Below are 16,096 nucleotides of genomic sequence, written 5' to 3' on the forward strand. Positions count from 1 at the left end.
TGCTCATTCAAAACTGAGATGAGGAGAAACTTCTTCACTCAGAGGGTGGTAGGTTTGTGGAATTTGCTGCCCCAGAAAGCTGTGGAAGCTACATCATTAAATAAATTTAAAACAGAAATAGATAGTTTCCTAGAAGTAAAGGGAATTAAGGGTTACGGGGAGCGGGCAGGAAATTGGACATGAGTCTAGGTTCGGAATGGTCATGGCCCTGTGGGTAGTGGAGTGGGCCCAGGGGCCGTGTAGCCTTGTTCTGCTCCTACTGTGTTCTAATTCGGTGTTAGATTTCAGGAGGTGGTTTTATTCCTGTTCCTGGCTGGGCTGGAGATCGCCTTCACAGAAGGTAAGTACTGTAGAAAATATAGGGACAGAGTGATCTCCTGGAAGAATTTCGATCGCCTAGATGGGTCGGAGAGGAATTTCCCAGATTTTTTTCTCCCAAATTGGCCATTGGGTCTTTATCTGGTTTTTCGCCTCTCCCGGGAGATCACATGGGTTCAGGTAGATGCAGAGTGATAGAAGATTTGAGGTTAGGATCAGATCAGCCATGATCTTATTGAATGGTGGAGCAGGCTCGAGGGGCCGATTGGCCTGCTCCTGCTCCTATTTCTTATGTTCTTTATACCATTTGCCTTCTTAACCGCCTGCTGCACCTGCATGCTTACCTTCAGCGACTGGTGTATAAGGACACCCAGGTCTCGTTGCACTTCCCCTTCTCCCAATCTATTGCCGTTCAGATAATAATCTGCCTTCCTGTTTTTGACACCAAAGTGGATAACCTCACATTTATCCATGTTATATTGCATCTGCCATGCTTTTGCCCAATAACCCAACCTGTCCAAATCATCCTGGAGTTTCTCGGCATCCTCCTCACAGCGCACACACCCACCCAGCTTTGTGTCGTCTGCAAATTTGGAGATATTACATCTAGTTCCCTTGTCTAGATCATTAATATGCAAAGTACTGTACTATACTTTCTCCTACAAGGACGCTCTGCTGATCTTGTGTCATAAATACACCAGTAAACACACAGTTGTGTTCCAAAAATGATGTACGAGTTTTCTTTTTCATGATTTGTACAAAAGGTTCCCGTTGAAGGGTTGAAAACAGAAGAGATGTTAAAAAAAAGTCGCGAATAATATGTATATATTGATTTCTCCAGAATGTTTCGTTACATAGTAGGAAGTACTGAGGCAAAAGCTAGTACGTGGGCTGGTTGCCACAATAATGAATGAGGTGGCTGGGTCGCTGTAAAAATCTCAAGGCAAAGATGTTGCTTAATTTTTTTTTAAATTCAGAATATGTCAGGTCACACTGGAACACAATGGATGTAAAATCTGAAGCTATGCTTTCTTTTTTTAAAGTTGAGCTACCTAGTTGATCAGCCGAGGCCCAAAACGCAAGACAGCATCAAGGTTGAAAAGAGTAGGCAAGATAAATTAATAATTCCAGAAACCTCAAATTTGTACTCGAACCTGCAGTTTCCCGTGGCCTTTGCACGTCTAGGATCAACATTTCCTTGGAAATGGCATTCTGAAAATGTATTCCCTTGCTTTGTGGGGTATCTCAGGGGCTGTCTCTCCCTCGCCCAGCCACATGCGAAGAGGTCCTACCTGTCCGGGAAAGGGTGGCTACAATCTCCTAACGGCGAATCTGCCAGCGTTGGGGAGACAGGGACAGTGAATGACTGGTGGGTGCAAGGGACAGCTGGTTTTCAGTCCTCAGCTATCCATTTCGTATTGTTTTCTCTCTGCCTCAAACAGATGAACCTCTCACCGTACGATTCGTGCAGGTGAACTGGGAGGAATTGGTTTACATTTCTTTCCAAGGTCGTCGCTACACAATTGCAAAAAATTGTCTTCCCGAGAAGCAGATTTCTGCAAACCTAGAGCGAAAGCCGAAAGTATTCATTACTGCGCAGCACAATTCTTTGCACTGGGATTGAAAATTTGGGACAATTAAATGGACGAGCCTTGCCTAGTGTTCACTGGGATTCAAAAACCATGTTTCAGTGTCAATTACAGTCAAAAGCAATGATATTAAAAGGGCTGTCGTCATAGGCCCTCTTATTTAGAAAGTGGTGTTCAATGCACTAACATGTTTGTGTTCCCACAAAACGTAATGAAAGTTGCAACAAACTGCCCAAAAAGGGGCCCTACAATTTTATGTTCACCACTCACCAAGTTCCAGGGCAGCAATCAATCCCAGAGCAACAAGAGCTTCATTCTGCATTATAACATGTTCGCTCGTTGCCATAGTGACCAAATGCTTAACGCCACCACTTTGAACAATGGTCTTGACAACATCCTTATGAAGCAGGGAAGACGGGAAAGGAAACAGTAGTTAGTATTTTGAAGAACAAATGAACATGAGTACACTGAAATCAAATCCTAGCAGAGTACTAAAACAAAAAAACAAAGTTTAAAGAGCCTCCATATCACTAGCAAGGAGAAATGAGTGATTAACGTTTATGGTTTACTAGCTTTACTACTTTAGCCACTTTCCAAATAATTAGCTTTGGCAGAGCACTGCCGATTGGATTTTGTTGCTTTTCATGGAGTAAGTGTTCCATTTAACCATTCTACAGCCATGTTTTTTTTTGTCAGTTGTTCATTCTGGTTCCCACACATTGGCCTGTCTATTCAGTACTGTGATGTGGCGATGCCGGTGTTGGACTGGGGTGGACAAATGTAAGAAGTCACACAACACCAGGTTATAGTCCAACAGCTTTATTTGAAATCACAAGCTTTCGGAGCGCTGCTCCTTCGTCAGGTGAAGTCAGCGCTCCGAAAGCTTGTGATTTCAAATAAAGCTGTTGAGACTATAACCTGGTGTTGTGTGACTTCTTATATTCAGTACTGTAACATACCAGATGTGCAGATTCCCAAGTTTACCACTCAGGGATGCTACTTTTAGGAAGCAGCGTTCCTGAAAACATACCTTTGACTTGCTGTGCCTGATAAGTGCGGAGAGCAGCCGGTTTGATTCACCCATGACACCTGCGTGATCCTTTGCATCACACCATTCTACCAAACGCTCCACCAGTTTAATGTTCTTCCCCAGCTTATCAGCTGCTTCAGCTACAGCGGGAAACAGACAGAATAGAAATCAGAGAATTCGAGCACGTGGAAGAGTGCTTCAGGAAACAGTTCCTCCACAAATCACTACCAGTTTCTAAGCTGTTGTTACATCGCATCACAAACCACATTCAGCACTTGAACTTATGTGGGTGGATTTAGCGAAACTGCTCTGCTTATACTGGCGCATAACTTAATCAAAGTGTATACTCCATTTCTCTTTTTAAATGACACCACATGCGCACAATAGGTGCGGCATTTACGTAACACGCAGAATTCATTTTATTTTTCCCATAGCCGGGTAGCGTGGGAAGAGAGTGGTTGGGTGGAAGTGACAAACTAGAGGAGGGTTGCACTAGAAATCTGGACTGCTATTATGGATGCACAGACTCATACCCCTGATTTGGTGTGTGGTCAACATTGGCATCAGTTCAGAAGGTTCAAAACAGCAAATGGAGGTGGGTTTTCGGAATAACTCAAACCCTTACCTGGCATCATAAATGACCATCACTGCCCATACAACAAAAACCTGCTTTTATATAGCGCCTTTAATAGGAGGTCCATCACTGATATGACACTGCTTACTTGTGTTTTGAAACAAATGGGAAGACCCCACTGGCAATGTTTCTTCTCATTTTTTTCTTTCATGTTCATGTGCGGTGCCCTTTAAATTTGCCGTGTGGCTGCGCATGTGCGGTATCTTCCAGCGGCAACAGCTTGTCGCGGGACCTCCCAATTGATGCGCGGCCGCGCCCCTTAGGGAGAACACAGCCCACTGCTCAGTTAGCTGAAATAAACAGTTCAGGCCATCAATAAAGATGGTCTTCTTTGTCACGATACTACAGTACATGGTGAATTAGCTACTCTGGGCGAATTGAATCACGAAAGGTATAGGGCTTGAATTTCCAAGCCCCGTGGAGGCGGGAGTGGGGGGAAAATTGCAGAATCAGGGGGCACGAACCCTTCCCGCCCCCATGCTCGTTTCCCAGGAGGCGGGTACCCGGCCTGTGCTGGGAGCCGCCTTCCCGAGGCGGGAAGGGGATTAGTGCCAATTAACTGCCTGTTAACAGGCAGTTTTTGGCCTAATCCCTATTTTTAGCCCTGAAGTGTGGGCTTCCCGATGGCTCCAAACCACGCCAAGTTAACGAGGCGGACCGTCGGGCTTGGAGGGTTCAAGATGTCTGGTGTTCAGGTGAGAGATGGGTGCATGCGGGCAGAGGTAAGTGTGTTTGGTGTGTGTAAAGTGTTTAAATAAATTTTACTTACCTTTACTTACTAATGCAGGCTTCCTTCCTTCAGGTCTCGGGAGTCCCTCATCTCACTGGCACAGAAAGCAGAATGGCCGCGAGCTGTCAAAAATTGCAGTCTCTGCTTTCTGTTCTGGAGAGATTTCTAACTGAGTCTGTGGAGAAGGACTCAAGTTAGAAGTCAGATTGTCAGTGTTTGACAGCTTCACAGAGCTGTCAAATGCTGATATTTCATCTGTCAAAAGCTCTTGACAGATGAAATGTCAATCCCTGACGTCACCTGTAACTGGGTGTCCCTTAATTGGCCTGAGCCCGCTGGGTGGGCTTAACAAGGTCAATCAAGGGAAAATCACGTGGGTTGGCCACAAATCGATGGAGGCGGGACTACAACCCAAAAAGTGGGAGTCCCACCTCCATCACGTCCCCATTGACAAAATCCAGCCCATATTGTCTATACAGAGTTAAGGGGGAGCATTTCACAGAAAAGGACCCTCTCTCAGCTAGTGTGCGTTTTTGCAGCAGCGTCACCAGGGTGTAATTAAGCGTGACAAATTTACAAAGGCAGCGTCCATTATAAATGTGGATTTAGGAATTTATAATGGGAATAAAGAAATGAGTATGCAATTAAAATGGGGACTGAATTAAGTCCAATTAATCCCATCCTGTAACTCTGCTTCACCTGAACACTACACTTGGCTTCCCATGTGCGATTACAGAAACTGACTAGTAGGTCTATAATTATGCAGACCATTGACAATTAGAGCCCTGCAGGAATTTCATATTATGAAATCACATTATGAAGTTCATTCTGATCACGAATGCAGTCTTCATCAGTTCATTTTAATAATCCTAGAGCTCCATCCGGGAACAGGAAGAACTTGTAGTGTGAGGTTTGTAACATTGGGGCTGTTGAGGTTTGACTATACGCAAGAATTGTCATTCACTGCTGCAAATTCCTCTTGCCCACTGACTCCTGAAAGTAGCAGCTTATACTGGAGAAAGGTTGCACATGCACCAGTAACCCTCCGGGACCTCATGTAGGAGGCAATAGATGGTCATCAGCAGGCTATGTGACCACGTGCGGGCTCTATTTAAGTCTGATACTGCCGTTGCCTGATGCCCACACACGCTTTTCAGCAGAATTTGCCACAAGGACCCTTGGTGAATTCCTCCTCCCCAGCACAAGGACACTTTCAGCAACTGTAGAGTCCCTACCGTCATTAAGGGGAGGCTAGACAAGCATATGAGGGAGAAGGGAACAGAGGGTCATGCTGATAGATTTAGATGAGGAAAAACAGGAGGCGGCTCGTGTGGAGCATAAACGCCGGCCTGGACTGGTTGGGCCGAATGGCCTGTTTCTGTGCCGTATATCCTATTTAATCCTATGTAACCCTGGCTGAAATCAGCTACCTAAGCGCTGACCAGAGAGTTTGCTTCATTTAAATATTAAAAAAAAGCAAGTTATTCCATTTCTTTTCGGGTCACCTCTCCATGTCCTGGACCAGGACAACAGGCAGGCCATCTGCTCTCAGCTCCCTGAGAATTTTGCAACCAGTTTCAAGCAGGTATGAGAACAGGAAAGAGACACTTGCTGGCCAATTTCCTCTCCCTACGAGATGGCTCATCTCCACTCCAGGCATCTTCATAATAGCCATTTGCCAGGTGAAAACTTTTACATTCTGCCATTTTAAGATGCAAACCACAGACCTGTCTGGCAGGTTTTTATGACGAGCAATTTAAAAATTCATGGAAATACAATTTCGCCATTAACAAACATTTTACACATAACCATGATACCTTGTGCATCAATTAACATGCGCAGCGTTCCAAGTAGTTTGAATTGGACAGGTGGCATCTCAGACTTCAGAAATTTCAGCACTTCCTCGGCAACTCCTGCAGACAGCATCTTAGCTTTATTTAATACTGGGAGAAAAAAAAAGGAATTCAAGCGAATGTGATTTTCATATGCTACCTGACCAGGACAGTAAGCAGGCAGCGACAGTGGAAAATAGAGAAAGACTTGAGAACTATAATATATAACATTGTGTCTTTGTGTTTGCATTATGATAATTTCATCACACTTGGCTTTTCATTTTAAGCTGAAAAGTATATTTCTACTTCTATAAACCTAACGTTCAAGTAGGCGAGCCTGTATGGCTATATCTAATTGGGCTGCTCACTTTCCATTCCTTCCCCAATCCCCGGTCTGTGGCCCTGGATTTACGTCTTCGCCTACGTGCAACTTGCCATCCCCCTATAGCCCTGGCCAAATCCCCAGCCCATTAGTGACTTATCTATCTTTGAGTACTGTTTCAGATTCCGAGGCTTCAGCCCCTCAAAAGCTTGGCATTGGGCAGGATATTCTTCCCAGAGCTATCCGACAACTCGTACCTAACAGATCTGAGGACCCATGAGTCAGCGAGACATTGACAGATGTTTGCGTACTGAGGCTACACGTAAACGATATGTGTCCATATACTTACACGTAGAAGGTCTATTGGGAGTATAAAAATGATCTCTCATGGAAGTTTGCAGCGCTGGGCCTCAACCACTAAAAGCCCAGGATCCCCTCCCCCAGTCACATCTCCGAATCCCCTACTGTAGTACCGCTACGTCCTGGGACCAGTACTGCCACAGCCCAGGAACCATTGGTGAGCCAAACTCTGCATTCCACCCACCTCCCACACAATTCTACCAAATCCTAGGTTTTCCTTTTCCAGTACAGGTAGTATCAAATCCCAGGACCACTGTCGCAGTACCTCTAAACCCATGACCCACCCTCTGATACCAAAGTCCAGCCCCCAGGCGCTTCTTAATCCCACAACCTTTACATACATTTATGTAACACACACACACACAAAATACATATTTTCATTCTAAAGCATTCTCAAGTTATTACTGATCTGCTACAAGGTGTGATTAAGAAAGCTCATTTGAAAGTGGCACTGGATTTGGTCATGATAATGAGGGATATAGTTGTATTTATTGACTTAATCAGCACTTTTTGAAGAGCTCTCCTATTTACAGTGAACAGGGGAAAAATATTTACTGCTAACCGTGCTAAAATGTCAAACCCAATGATCCACTATGAACTCTGCTAACTTTTTCGGGTCCCCCTTCTTTGGGCTCAGATACCTGGAGTTTGGTTTAAATTAAAAAACGTGGTAAAATTGAGACATAAAGATCTCAAGAAGTGTGAAGAGGGGCCTGAGAAAAAATCAGTGGTACTCTAAGCAGGTGTGTGATGGAAGTGCAAAGAAATAGGGCGGGATGACTCTCAGGAAAAGGGGCTGTCTGGAACTGGTGCCCTTATAATGATCCTCATTAAAAGCAAATTAAATCAAAATGTTATTCCTTCATTAAGGAAGGAACTGCATTGGTCCAGTTTCATAGTTCACTGGACTCCATGTCCGTGTTAAAATGCAGGTTCACATCCATGATACCTTACAAAGTAAGTTTAGAATTGCAATCAAAATATCAATGAGGCTATAGGCCACACCAAATTTCCTTAGCCCCATGGGTGAGAAGTGGACCTGGGGGAAGAGATAGAGAGACAGAATCGTCCTAGACCACTGTCATGTACCCTCAATAAAAGACACCAACTATTACACTACATTAGGATTCAGTATCCTCCTTACACAGGCCAAAGAACCTTTATTTTTTACTTGCATTAAATTCATTACTGGTTCCGAAACATAAATAGTGCTTAAGATATCAAGGATTAAACCTGAAACTCAAACTGGCCCAGGCTGTCAGACGTAAGCTGTGCAGCCTGGAATTACTGGGTGTGTAATATTTCTGACAGTTGATTAAATTACTGGAATAAATTCAGTAAGCTCTGCTTTCTGTATATTAAAAACTACACATCAGAATCCTGTTCTGTTGAGTCCCAGTAGAATGAAATGTGATTAGAACAAGCAGTTACTCATTGGTGCTCATTTGTTTTTAAAAACCAGATCTACATTGTGATCTTCCCCTGCCTACATGTACCCGAATGAACCAAGTTTCAATAAACAGGCAACAATTCCAAAGCGAATCCCATTGTTACAGCTTTTCACTCTTGCCCAAAATGAACGGATGGATAGAAAGAAAACCTACTTGCTCCCCCAGTCCATTTCTAGATTTTTTTTTTTTTACCCTGTTCAGTTCTTTTTTTAAGGGAGTGATGACAGTTATTTATTTATTTATTTTTTTAAAAAGTAGAATGGCAGCAGCTAGCGAGGTGGGTAATGTCAGCAAGCATGGGCCAAGGAGGAGAATTTAGGTAGTCGGGACCTAGATCCAGAGCAAGTGGTGAGCTACATGAAGACGAGGGCTTGGAAGGAGAGCAAAACAAGCGGAGAGAGAAGCTGCAGAGTAGAAGCAGAGTTCAGAGGAGGTCTAGGAAGAACGAGGGCAGGGGAGGCAGCACTTGATGGCCTCTTATTTTGGGCACAATTAAATCCATGAGTTCTTCACATTAAGCATAGATAAAAATTGACAGTGCAGGGAGCAGAAGCCAGAAGTGGTGGCCAGTGATGGCAGAGTTTGGGTTTCTTCTTGCTTTTCAGGATAATACTAGGGTAATGGGTGGACTTGGCCACAGGAAGAATAGCAGTACTGCATGAGGTGGTCAAAATAGATATTGAACGGACAGCCAGGCTGCTCGGGCCCTCAGCAGGCTGCTCGGGCAGTCTGGCTTGTTAGAGAAAATGTTGTGACGGCGTTCACTGAGGCAAAGAGGTTAGAAATGCCAGAGGATCGTCAAGAGACCTCTTGTTTAAGTCAACTAAGACAAATCACTGAAGTACGAAAGCATAGCGTGTTCCTTACTTTGCATCACTACGCGTAATGAAGTTGCACTGATTGAACCAAGTGAAGCCGATCCTAACTATTGCTTTGTATAGTCAATTTACAGTGGAATAAAACGGCTTAATGATTCAAACCAAGCTTCGCCTCGGCTAGTGCTAACTCGGTCCACCTTTGGAGAAGAAATTGAAGAAATACATGTGTGAAAGACACGAGGAGCCTCCTTCAATAGAGTGATCATCAATATGCCTTCTAGAACAGAGGAGAAACACATGTGGGGGCACATACAGAATCACAGCAAGACCCCTCGTTGTATGCACTGGATTCTGTTACAGCCCTGGACCATGTCATCTTGTAACTAGATATGAGATGGGAATGGTACTCTCCAGATCGTAGAGGACATGGGTCTACTTATGGGAGTGACGGGTTATATTGAACCTATGGGAATATCCACTGCAGACCTGAATTTTGTAACAGTGTGCCACAAACAGGACTGATATGCCTCAGGACTAGCAGTTACTTTTTACTGGGTTATTTCACACTGGAAGTTGCACAGGTAGTGTACCATCTGCTCCGGTCTTCTCCAACAGGGAGATAAAACACCACACTGTTAGACAGTATTATTCAAGTTAAAACTATAAGTAGGATTTATCTGCAAGCATTAAGTTTATACAGAAGGAAAAGAGAGTGAGACTAATGGTGCAAGCCTACTAATAAAAACAAAGATTGGGTTCAGTCTACAAGAATTTCAAATCATTCTCTAGAAAATGTTTGTTGCATTGCCCAATAAACACAATATAAAAACAAAGCTTGGTGCGCGTATTTTTTTTAAATTTAACAATTAGAAAAACTTACCAGGAATAGCCAGATTTCGGAGTGCACTAAGTGCAGCATGCTGCACGGTCACATTCCCCTCCTCTACGTGTCGATTCAGTAAATCTAACAACTTCTGCACAATTCCGGTTTCCACCATGTGGATACAGTTTCCATCTGGGGGTGGGAAAAAAACATATCATAGAAATTTATGGCACAGAGGAGGCTATTCGACCCATTGGGCTGGATTTTACCAGCCCTCAGGAGGCGGGTTTGGAGGTGGAACTGCTGGGAAAATAGGAAAAATTGGGAGCGGGTCCCAACCCGCCTCTGAACCATCTTCCCGGGAGGAGAGGCCCCGACTCGCGTAGGGACCCATTTCCTCGAGGCGGGAAGGGGATTAGAGCCAATTAACTGCCTGTTCACAGGCAGTTAAGAGGCTTTTCACCATTTTACGCCTGTTGATGCGGGCTTCCCGATGTCGGGAAACCCCGCCAGGGTCAGCGAGGCGAGCAGTGGGTCTATGGGGGTGAGAGGGATCGGAAAGTGCGCTGTAGAGGTGAGTGATGGGTGCAAGTGAGAACAGGTAAGTATGAGAGGTGAGTGTAAAGTGTTGGAAAAAGTTTACTTACCTTTGCTTCTTTCTACAGGCTTCAACCTTTGAGGATCCGGAGGTGCCTCATCTCAACGGCAGAGATGACAGAATGGCTGCTGCATTGTCAGATGCAGCAACCATCTGCTTTCTGTTGAGAGAGGTCTTGGTGATCCTGTGTGCAAGGGCTCACCTTAGAACAGAGATTGTCAGTGTTTGACAGCTTTTCAAAGCTGTCAAACGCTGACAATTCATCTGTCAAAATGTTTTCGACAGATGAAGTGTCATACGCTGATGTCATGTCACCGGCTTTTCCTTAATTGGCTGGTAAGCCCGCAGGCCAAATCAAGGGAAAATAGCATGGGTTGGTCAGACGTCGCTGGGGTGGGACTGAAACCCAGAAACCAGAAGTCCCGCCTCCATTGAGAAAATCCAGCCCATTGTGTCTGTGTCGGCCGAAAAAGAGCTCTCCAGCCTAATCCTACTTTCCAGCTCTTGGTCCGTAGCCCTGTGGGTTACGGCACTTCAAGTGAATATCCAAGTACTTTTTAAATGCGATGAGGGTTTCTGCCTCTACCACCCTTTCAGGCAGTGAGTTCCAGACCCCCACCACCCTCTGGGTGAAAACATTTCTCTTCAACTCCCCTCTAATCCTTCTACCAATCACTTTAAATCTCTGCCCCTGGTTTTTAACTCACTGCTGGGAGAAATAGGTCCTTCCTGTCCACTCTATCTAGGTCCCTCATCATTTTATACACCTCAATTATGTCTCCCCTCAGCCTCCTCTGTTCCAAAGAAAACAACCCTAGCCTATACAATCTTTCCTTATAGCTAAAATTCTCCAGTCCTGGCAACATCCTTGCACATCTCCTCTGTACTCTCTCTAGTGCAATCACATCTTTCCTGTAATGTGATCAGAACTGCACGCAGTACTTGAGCTGTGGCCTAACTGGTGTTTTATACAGTTCAAGCACAACCTCCCTGCTCTTGTATTCTATGCCTCGACTGGTAAAGGAAAGTATCCTGTATGCCTTCTTAACCACCTTATCTACCTGATCTGCTACCTTCAGGGATCTGTGGACATGCACTCCAAGGTCCTTCTGTTCCTCTACACTTCTCAGTATCCTACCATTTATTGTGCTTTCCCTTGCCTTGTTAGCCCTCCCCAAATGCATTACTTCCCCGGACTGAATTCCATTTGCCACTTTGGCATGTTATCTTTTTGAAATTTGTACCGAACCAGTTTCTCCAATCCAGGTAGTAATGGGGGAAAAAAAAAGTTAAAAAGCAGGATTAGCAATGACAACTGTATTTGCTGTGGTGGTCATGGTGAAGTGTTTACAAATGACATCTCACACCAACTGTTGGATGCAATGCCATTAAAATAAGTGGCTGCTGGCCAATGACACATAACTTACTTCCAAGTGGAAAATAAAATGGGGCACAGACCACACGAAGAGAAAAAAAATGCAACTGATAAAAAGGTAATTAATTGACTATGTCGGTGTCGATTAGAATGGGTTTGAATTAACACTGACGTTTTTTTTCCAAATGAGTGATGTGACCCACATCAGAAAGACATTTGGGACTGCTACTTAGTATTACAGAGCTTCACCATTTTTAGGCCATCATCAATGATTAATGAATAGCACAATCTTAAAGATCAGCACAAAGATAGAGAATATTATTACTCAGAACTCAGCGATATTATTGGACTGAATTAACCAAAAGGCTCAGGAAAAAATGTTTGATTGATTGGACTTTCTGCCTGCAGAAAATAATGATGATGATCTCTGCTGCAGTGATTTCCTGTTCCTGGAGATAAATGCTATTGAATATTTTAAATTTGTTACAGCCAGCTGAAAATGGAATGACATTGGTAAAAGAGAAGATGAGAAGGCCCATGTCAAATTTTAAATAAAAAGGGTTTACAATATCCGTGGATTACTGTGAATTCAAAATGCCGCAGTGATGTGCTGCTGAGAACATGTCTCATGAAAAATCTCTCAACAACTCTCATTTGTATAGTACATTTGGTGCTTTACAGAGAGGGGAGAAAAAATATATAGATAAAAAAAATCAAGCAACCGTCATGCTGCAAGAGTTAGGGCGGGGGAAGGTGACTGAAAACTTGGTCGAAAAGGAGGATTTTGCGAAGGTTTTTAAAAGCGAAGAGAGGGGTTTATGGAAAGAATTCCAGAGATTAGGGTTGAGGCAGATGATGGCTATGCCACCAACAGTGGGGATAATGCACAAAAGACTGGAGTTAGAAGGCCGAAAGGTGCTTGGCCAGACACAAGATGGGATCGGGTTGCAGAGAGAGGATGGGGTGAAACCATGGAGGGAACTGAAGACAAAAAAGGACAAGAATTTTAAATTCAATGCAGTGGGGGACACCGAGCCAAGGTAGACGAACAAGGACGGGAGTGATGGGCGAGTGGAACTTACTGCAGGACAGGATGAGAATTTCGGCATTTCCTCAACCAATTTTTTTTTTTTTTAAATATAAAAGTAAAAGCAAAAAACATTGCAGCTGGCATACATGCCGTCATAAAAACTTCAGGACTGCAAGCTTGCACAAGCGCGTAACTGCTCAGCAAAGCACAAACCTCCAAGAGCATCAATGGTAAATCTTTGTATAACATTATCCTATCCGCCAGTGGAAATGAGTTACATATCACTGATGCGCTATCAATTACTCATAAAAGACTGAGAGTTAGAAGAGTAACTAAAGGCTTTTATTAACAAAAGAATGGAGGTCTGCCTCGAGTGGTCGACCGGTCCAGAAATACAAAGGGCTGGGGAGCAGCCACCTTTATACTAGGACTTGTGGGAGGAGTCAGCCGAGGCATGTCCAGGCATGTACACAATGGAATGCAAACAGTATACAAACAGTGGTTTACTACAATCACAAACTTCAATTTAAAAAAATATACAAGAGCATGCTGCAAGAGAAAAAACCATGCAACAAGGACAGCTGTCTCTCAAAATTGTCCTTGGTCCTAAGAGACAACAGATTTCCCTACCTAAAGCACGTTCTACCTACCAGGGCTTAGCAAGTGGTTGTTAACTCTGCATTTCGTTTCGGCAGCAGCTATTGTGCTACAGACATGGACGTCTGATTTAATTGGTAGCAACTCTTATGGTACTGCTCCAGTCAACAATGTAGAGGAGAGGACTGACGAGTTACATATCTTTGATGTTGGACTGAGGCATTCAGTGGGCTAACCTCACCAAGCTCACTAGTCTGAATTGCTTTGCACTATACTGACCATTTTGGAGCAAGAGAATGTTTGTGTGGCAGCATGACACGTAGGCTACAGTGTGCGCCTGTTGCTGACAGTGACAAGTAATATCGAAGAATCTCTCTCTTCCACTAGCTTTTCTGGCATGTTCTGCCTTTTGCTTGCTGCGGTCTAGATCAGCAGCAATTATTAGGTCAAGGAGCTGAACATAAACTAACTAAAGATAGTTTGGAGCCCTTAATGAATAGAGTTGGGTGGACAACATCGCAGTTCGTCTTCATCAAGTTATTGTTCTCAGTGCTTAAGGCAAGACTCCATCTGTCTGCCCACTGTGTAATTCAGTATATGCAGTGATGCAGCTGCTATCCTACTTTCATAAGGACAGTTAACCCTTATGTAAAAAGAGAGTACGGAACCTCACTGAAATGTAATCCAGAACACTTCTATCTATTTTTATTCACCACCATCTGTACGATAGGATTTTGCTTCTCGTCCATTATCTAATAATCAAAGATTTTATGTATCAAATGTTATACACCTTTTCCATTTGCATAATCAAACTTCAGTTTTCCAGTTTATTTTAAACTTTCCATTTTGTGACCCTTTAAATTACATAGAACCTACAGCACAGAAACAGGCCTTTCGGCCCAACTGGTCTATGTCGGTGTTTATGCTCCACGAGTCTCCTCTCTCTTTACTAAATCTCACCCTATCAACATATCCTTCTATTCCTTTCTCCCTCATGTACTCGTGAATTCCTTAGTTTTTCCCCTTCCCCCACAAGTGGAAACATCTTCTCTACGTCGACCCTATCGAACCCTTTCATAATTTTAAAGACCTCTATCAGGTCACCCCTCAGCCTTCCCTTTTCTAGAGAAAAGAGTCCCAGCCTGTTCAAGCTTTCCTGATAGTTATAACCTCGCAGTTCTGTGGGTAGAACTAGCAAATAAATGCTGTGTAAAAATTCTAAACTCACTCAGTTATGGACATAAAGTAATATCCCTTTTGTTGTTCTAAATATGATGCACTGCAAAGACCTAAGAAAACATTCACAACCTATCCATATAAAAATGATGGTCAAAGACAGTAACTGCTGCCAGTTACAGCTGTGAGTGGAGAGTGAAATGGGGCTCTTATGCATATTTAGGCACGTCTATATAATCTTTGAGATTTAAAGAAGAATGGCTTTCATTTTAGATAGCACCTTTAAGATAGAAAATGGAGCTATTTTGTTAAGATAGGATACAGCATGGTAGAACTATTGCTTAGAAACAGTTTTAAACAAGTCCCGCCTGCAATTCTAAGCAATGATCGATCCCCTCAGACCAAGTGCACAGTGCAATATGCATACATTGCTTGGTTTTCATGGCAAGATTAGAGGTTGCCCCAGGATCTGTCTGATAATACATCAATAATAGTGTCAAGCCTGACTCAGTGGCAACACTTTCACCTCCGAGTCAGAGGTCATAGGCTCAAGTCCCACTCCAGGATTTGAGCACATAATCTAAGCTGGATGTAAAGGATCCCACGGCACTATTCAAAGAACAGGGGAGTTCTTCTCCTGGTATACTGCCAACATTTATCCCTCAACCAACACCATTAAAAAACAGATGAACTGGCAATTTATCTCACTGCTTTTGAGGAACCATGATGTTTGGCTACTACATTTGCCTATATAACAGAGACTACACATCAAAAGTAACTCATTGGCCATAAAGTGATTTGGGGACGTGAGGATATGAAAGGCACTATAGAAAAGCTAGTTCCTTTCCTTTAAATAGAGAGGTCGAAACAAATAGTTTTGTTGAAAGCTACAGTTAATCAATAAAGTTGAATACTGAAAGTTGGAAAATCACTGAAGGTTTAACACCAATTTTAATAGGAAACTCACCATTTCGTGCAAAGTTTGCAATGGCCAGTGCTCCAGCGAGTTGCAGCTGATGGTTACTTGAAGGAAGCCACGACAGTACTTTTTGAAAGACACTGCCTTTACCCGCATCAAACAGCTTCTGCATAGATTCATCTGCAAGACAGGAAGAAACCCCGACATAAGAAAATGTAACTTCCATATATTGGCCCAGAAATTCGGGTCGGGGGCTTCCCGCGGGTGCAAGCCCCCGACCTGCACTTACCCAGCGCGCCGGCCGTTGAGCTGTGGGCCCTGTGGGATTCCGATCCGGGGGCCTGGTCCAGCTGCCGGCGCGCAGTGCTTGCGTATCCCAGGGGCGCAGTTAGTTCGATGCGTCCCCTGGGATCACGTGGGCCATGGAGAGCCAATCGGAGCAGGGAGTGCTCCATTCAGAAGTCTTGACAGAAGTGCTGTCAAGACTTGTAAAT

The 16,096-nt window shown here is 43.8% G+C and overlaps 1 protein-coding gene across 5 annotated transcripts in view; it reads right to left on the reverse strand.

Annotated features, from left to right (window-relative positions):
• The window catches only part of rap1gds1 (RAP1, GTP-GDP dissociation stimulator 1), a 94,448-nt gene that overhangs the window by 9,713 nt on the left and 68,639 nt on the right, over positions 1 to 16,096 (reverse strand). For all 5 annotated transcript variants that reach the window (XM_086006395.1, XM_086006386.1, XM_086006377.1 and 2 more), the window contains 5 exons: positions 15,651 to 15,782; positions 9,965 to 10,099; positions 6,119 to 6,244; positions 2,938 to 3,077; positions 2,178 to 2,304 (listed from right to left, as the gene is read on the reverse strand). In XM_086006395.1, coding sequence (XP_085862521.1) covers positions 2,178 to 2,304; positions 2,938 to 3,077; positions 6,119 to 6,244; positions 9,965 to 10,099; positions 15,651 to 15,782 — 660 coding nt within the window. The remainder of the gene's footprint in view (positions 1 to 2,177; positions 2,305 to 2,937; positions 3,078 to 6,118; positions 6,245 to 9,964; positions 10,100 to 15,650; positions 15,783 to 16,096) is intronic.

The sequence above is a fragment of the Somniosus microcephalus genome, chromosome 2 (genome assembly GCF_052327205.1).
Source record: "Somniosus microcephalus isolate GS21.2 chromosome 2, FLI_Smic_1.0, whole genome shotgun sequence".
Taxonomy (NCBI): domain Eukaryota; kingdom Metazoa; phylum Chordata; class Chondrichthyes; order Squaliformes; family Somniosidae; genus Somniosus; species Somniosus microcephalus.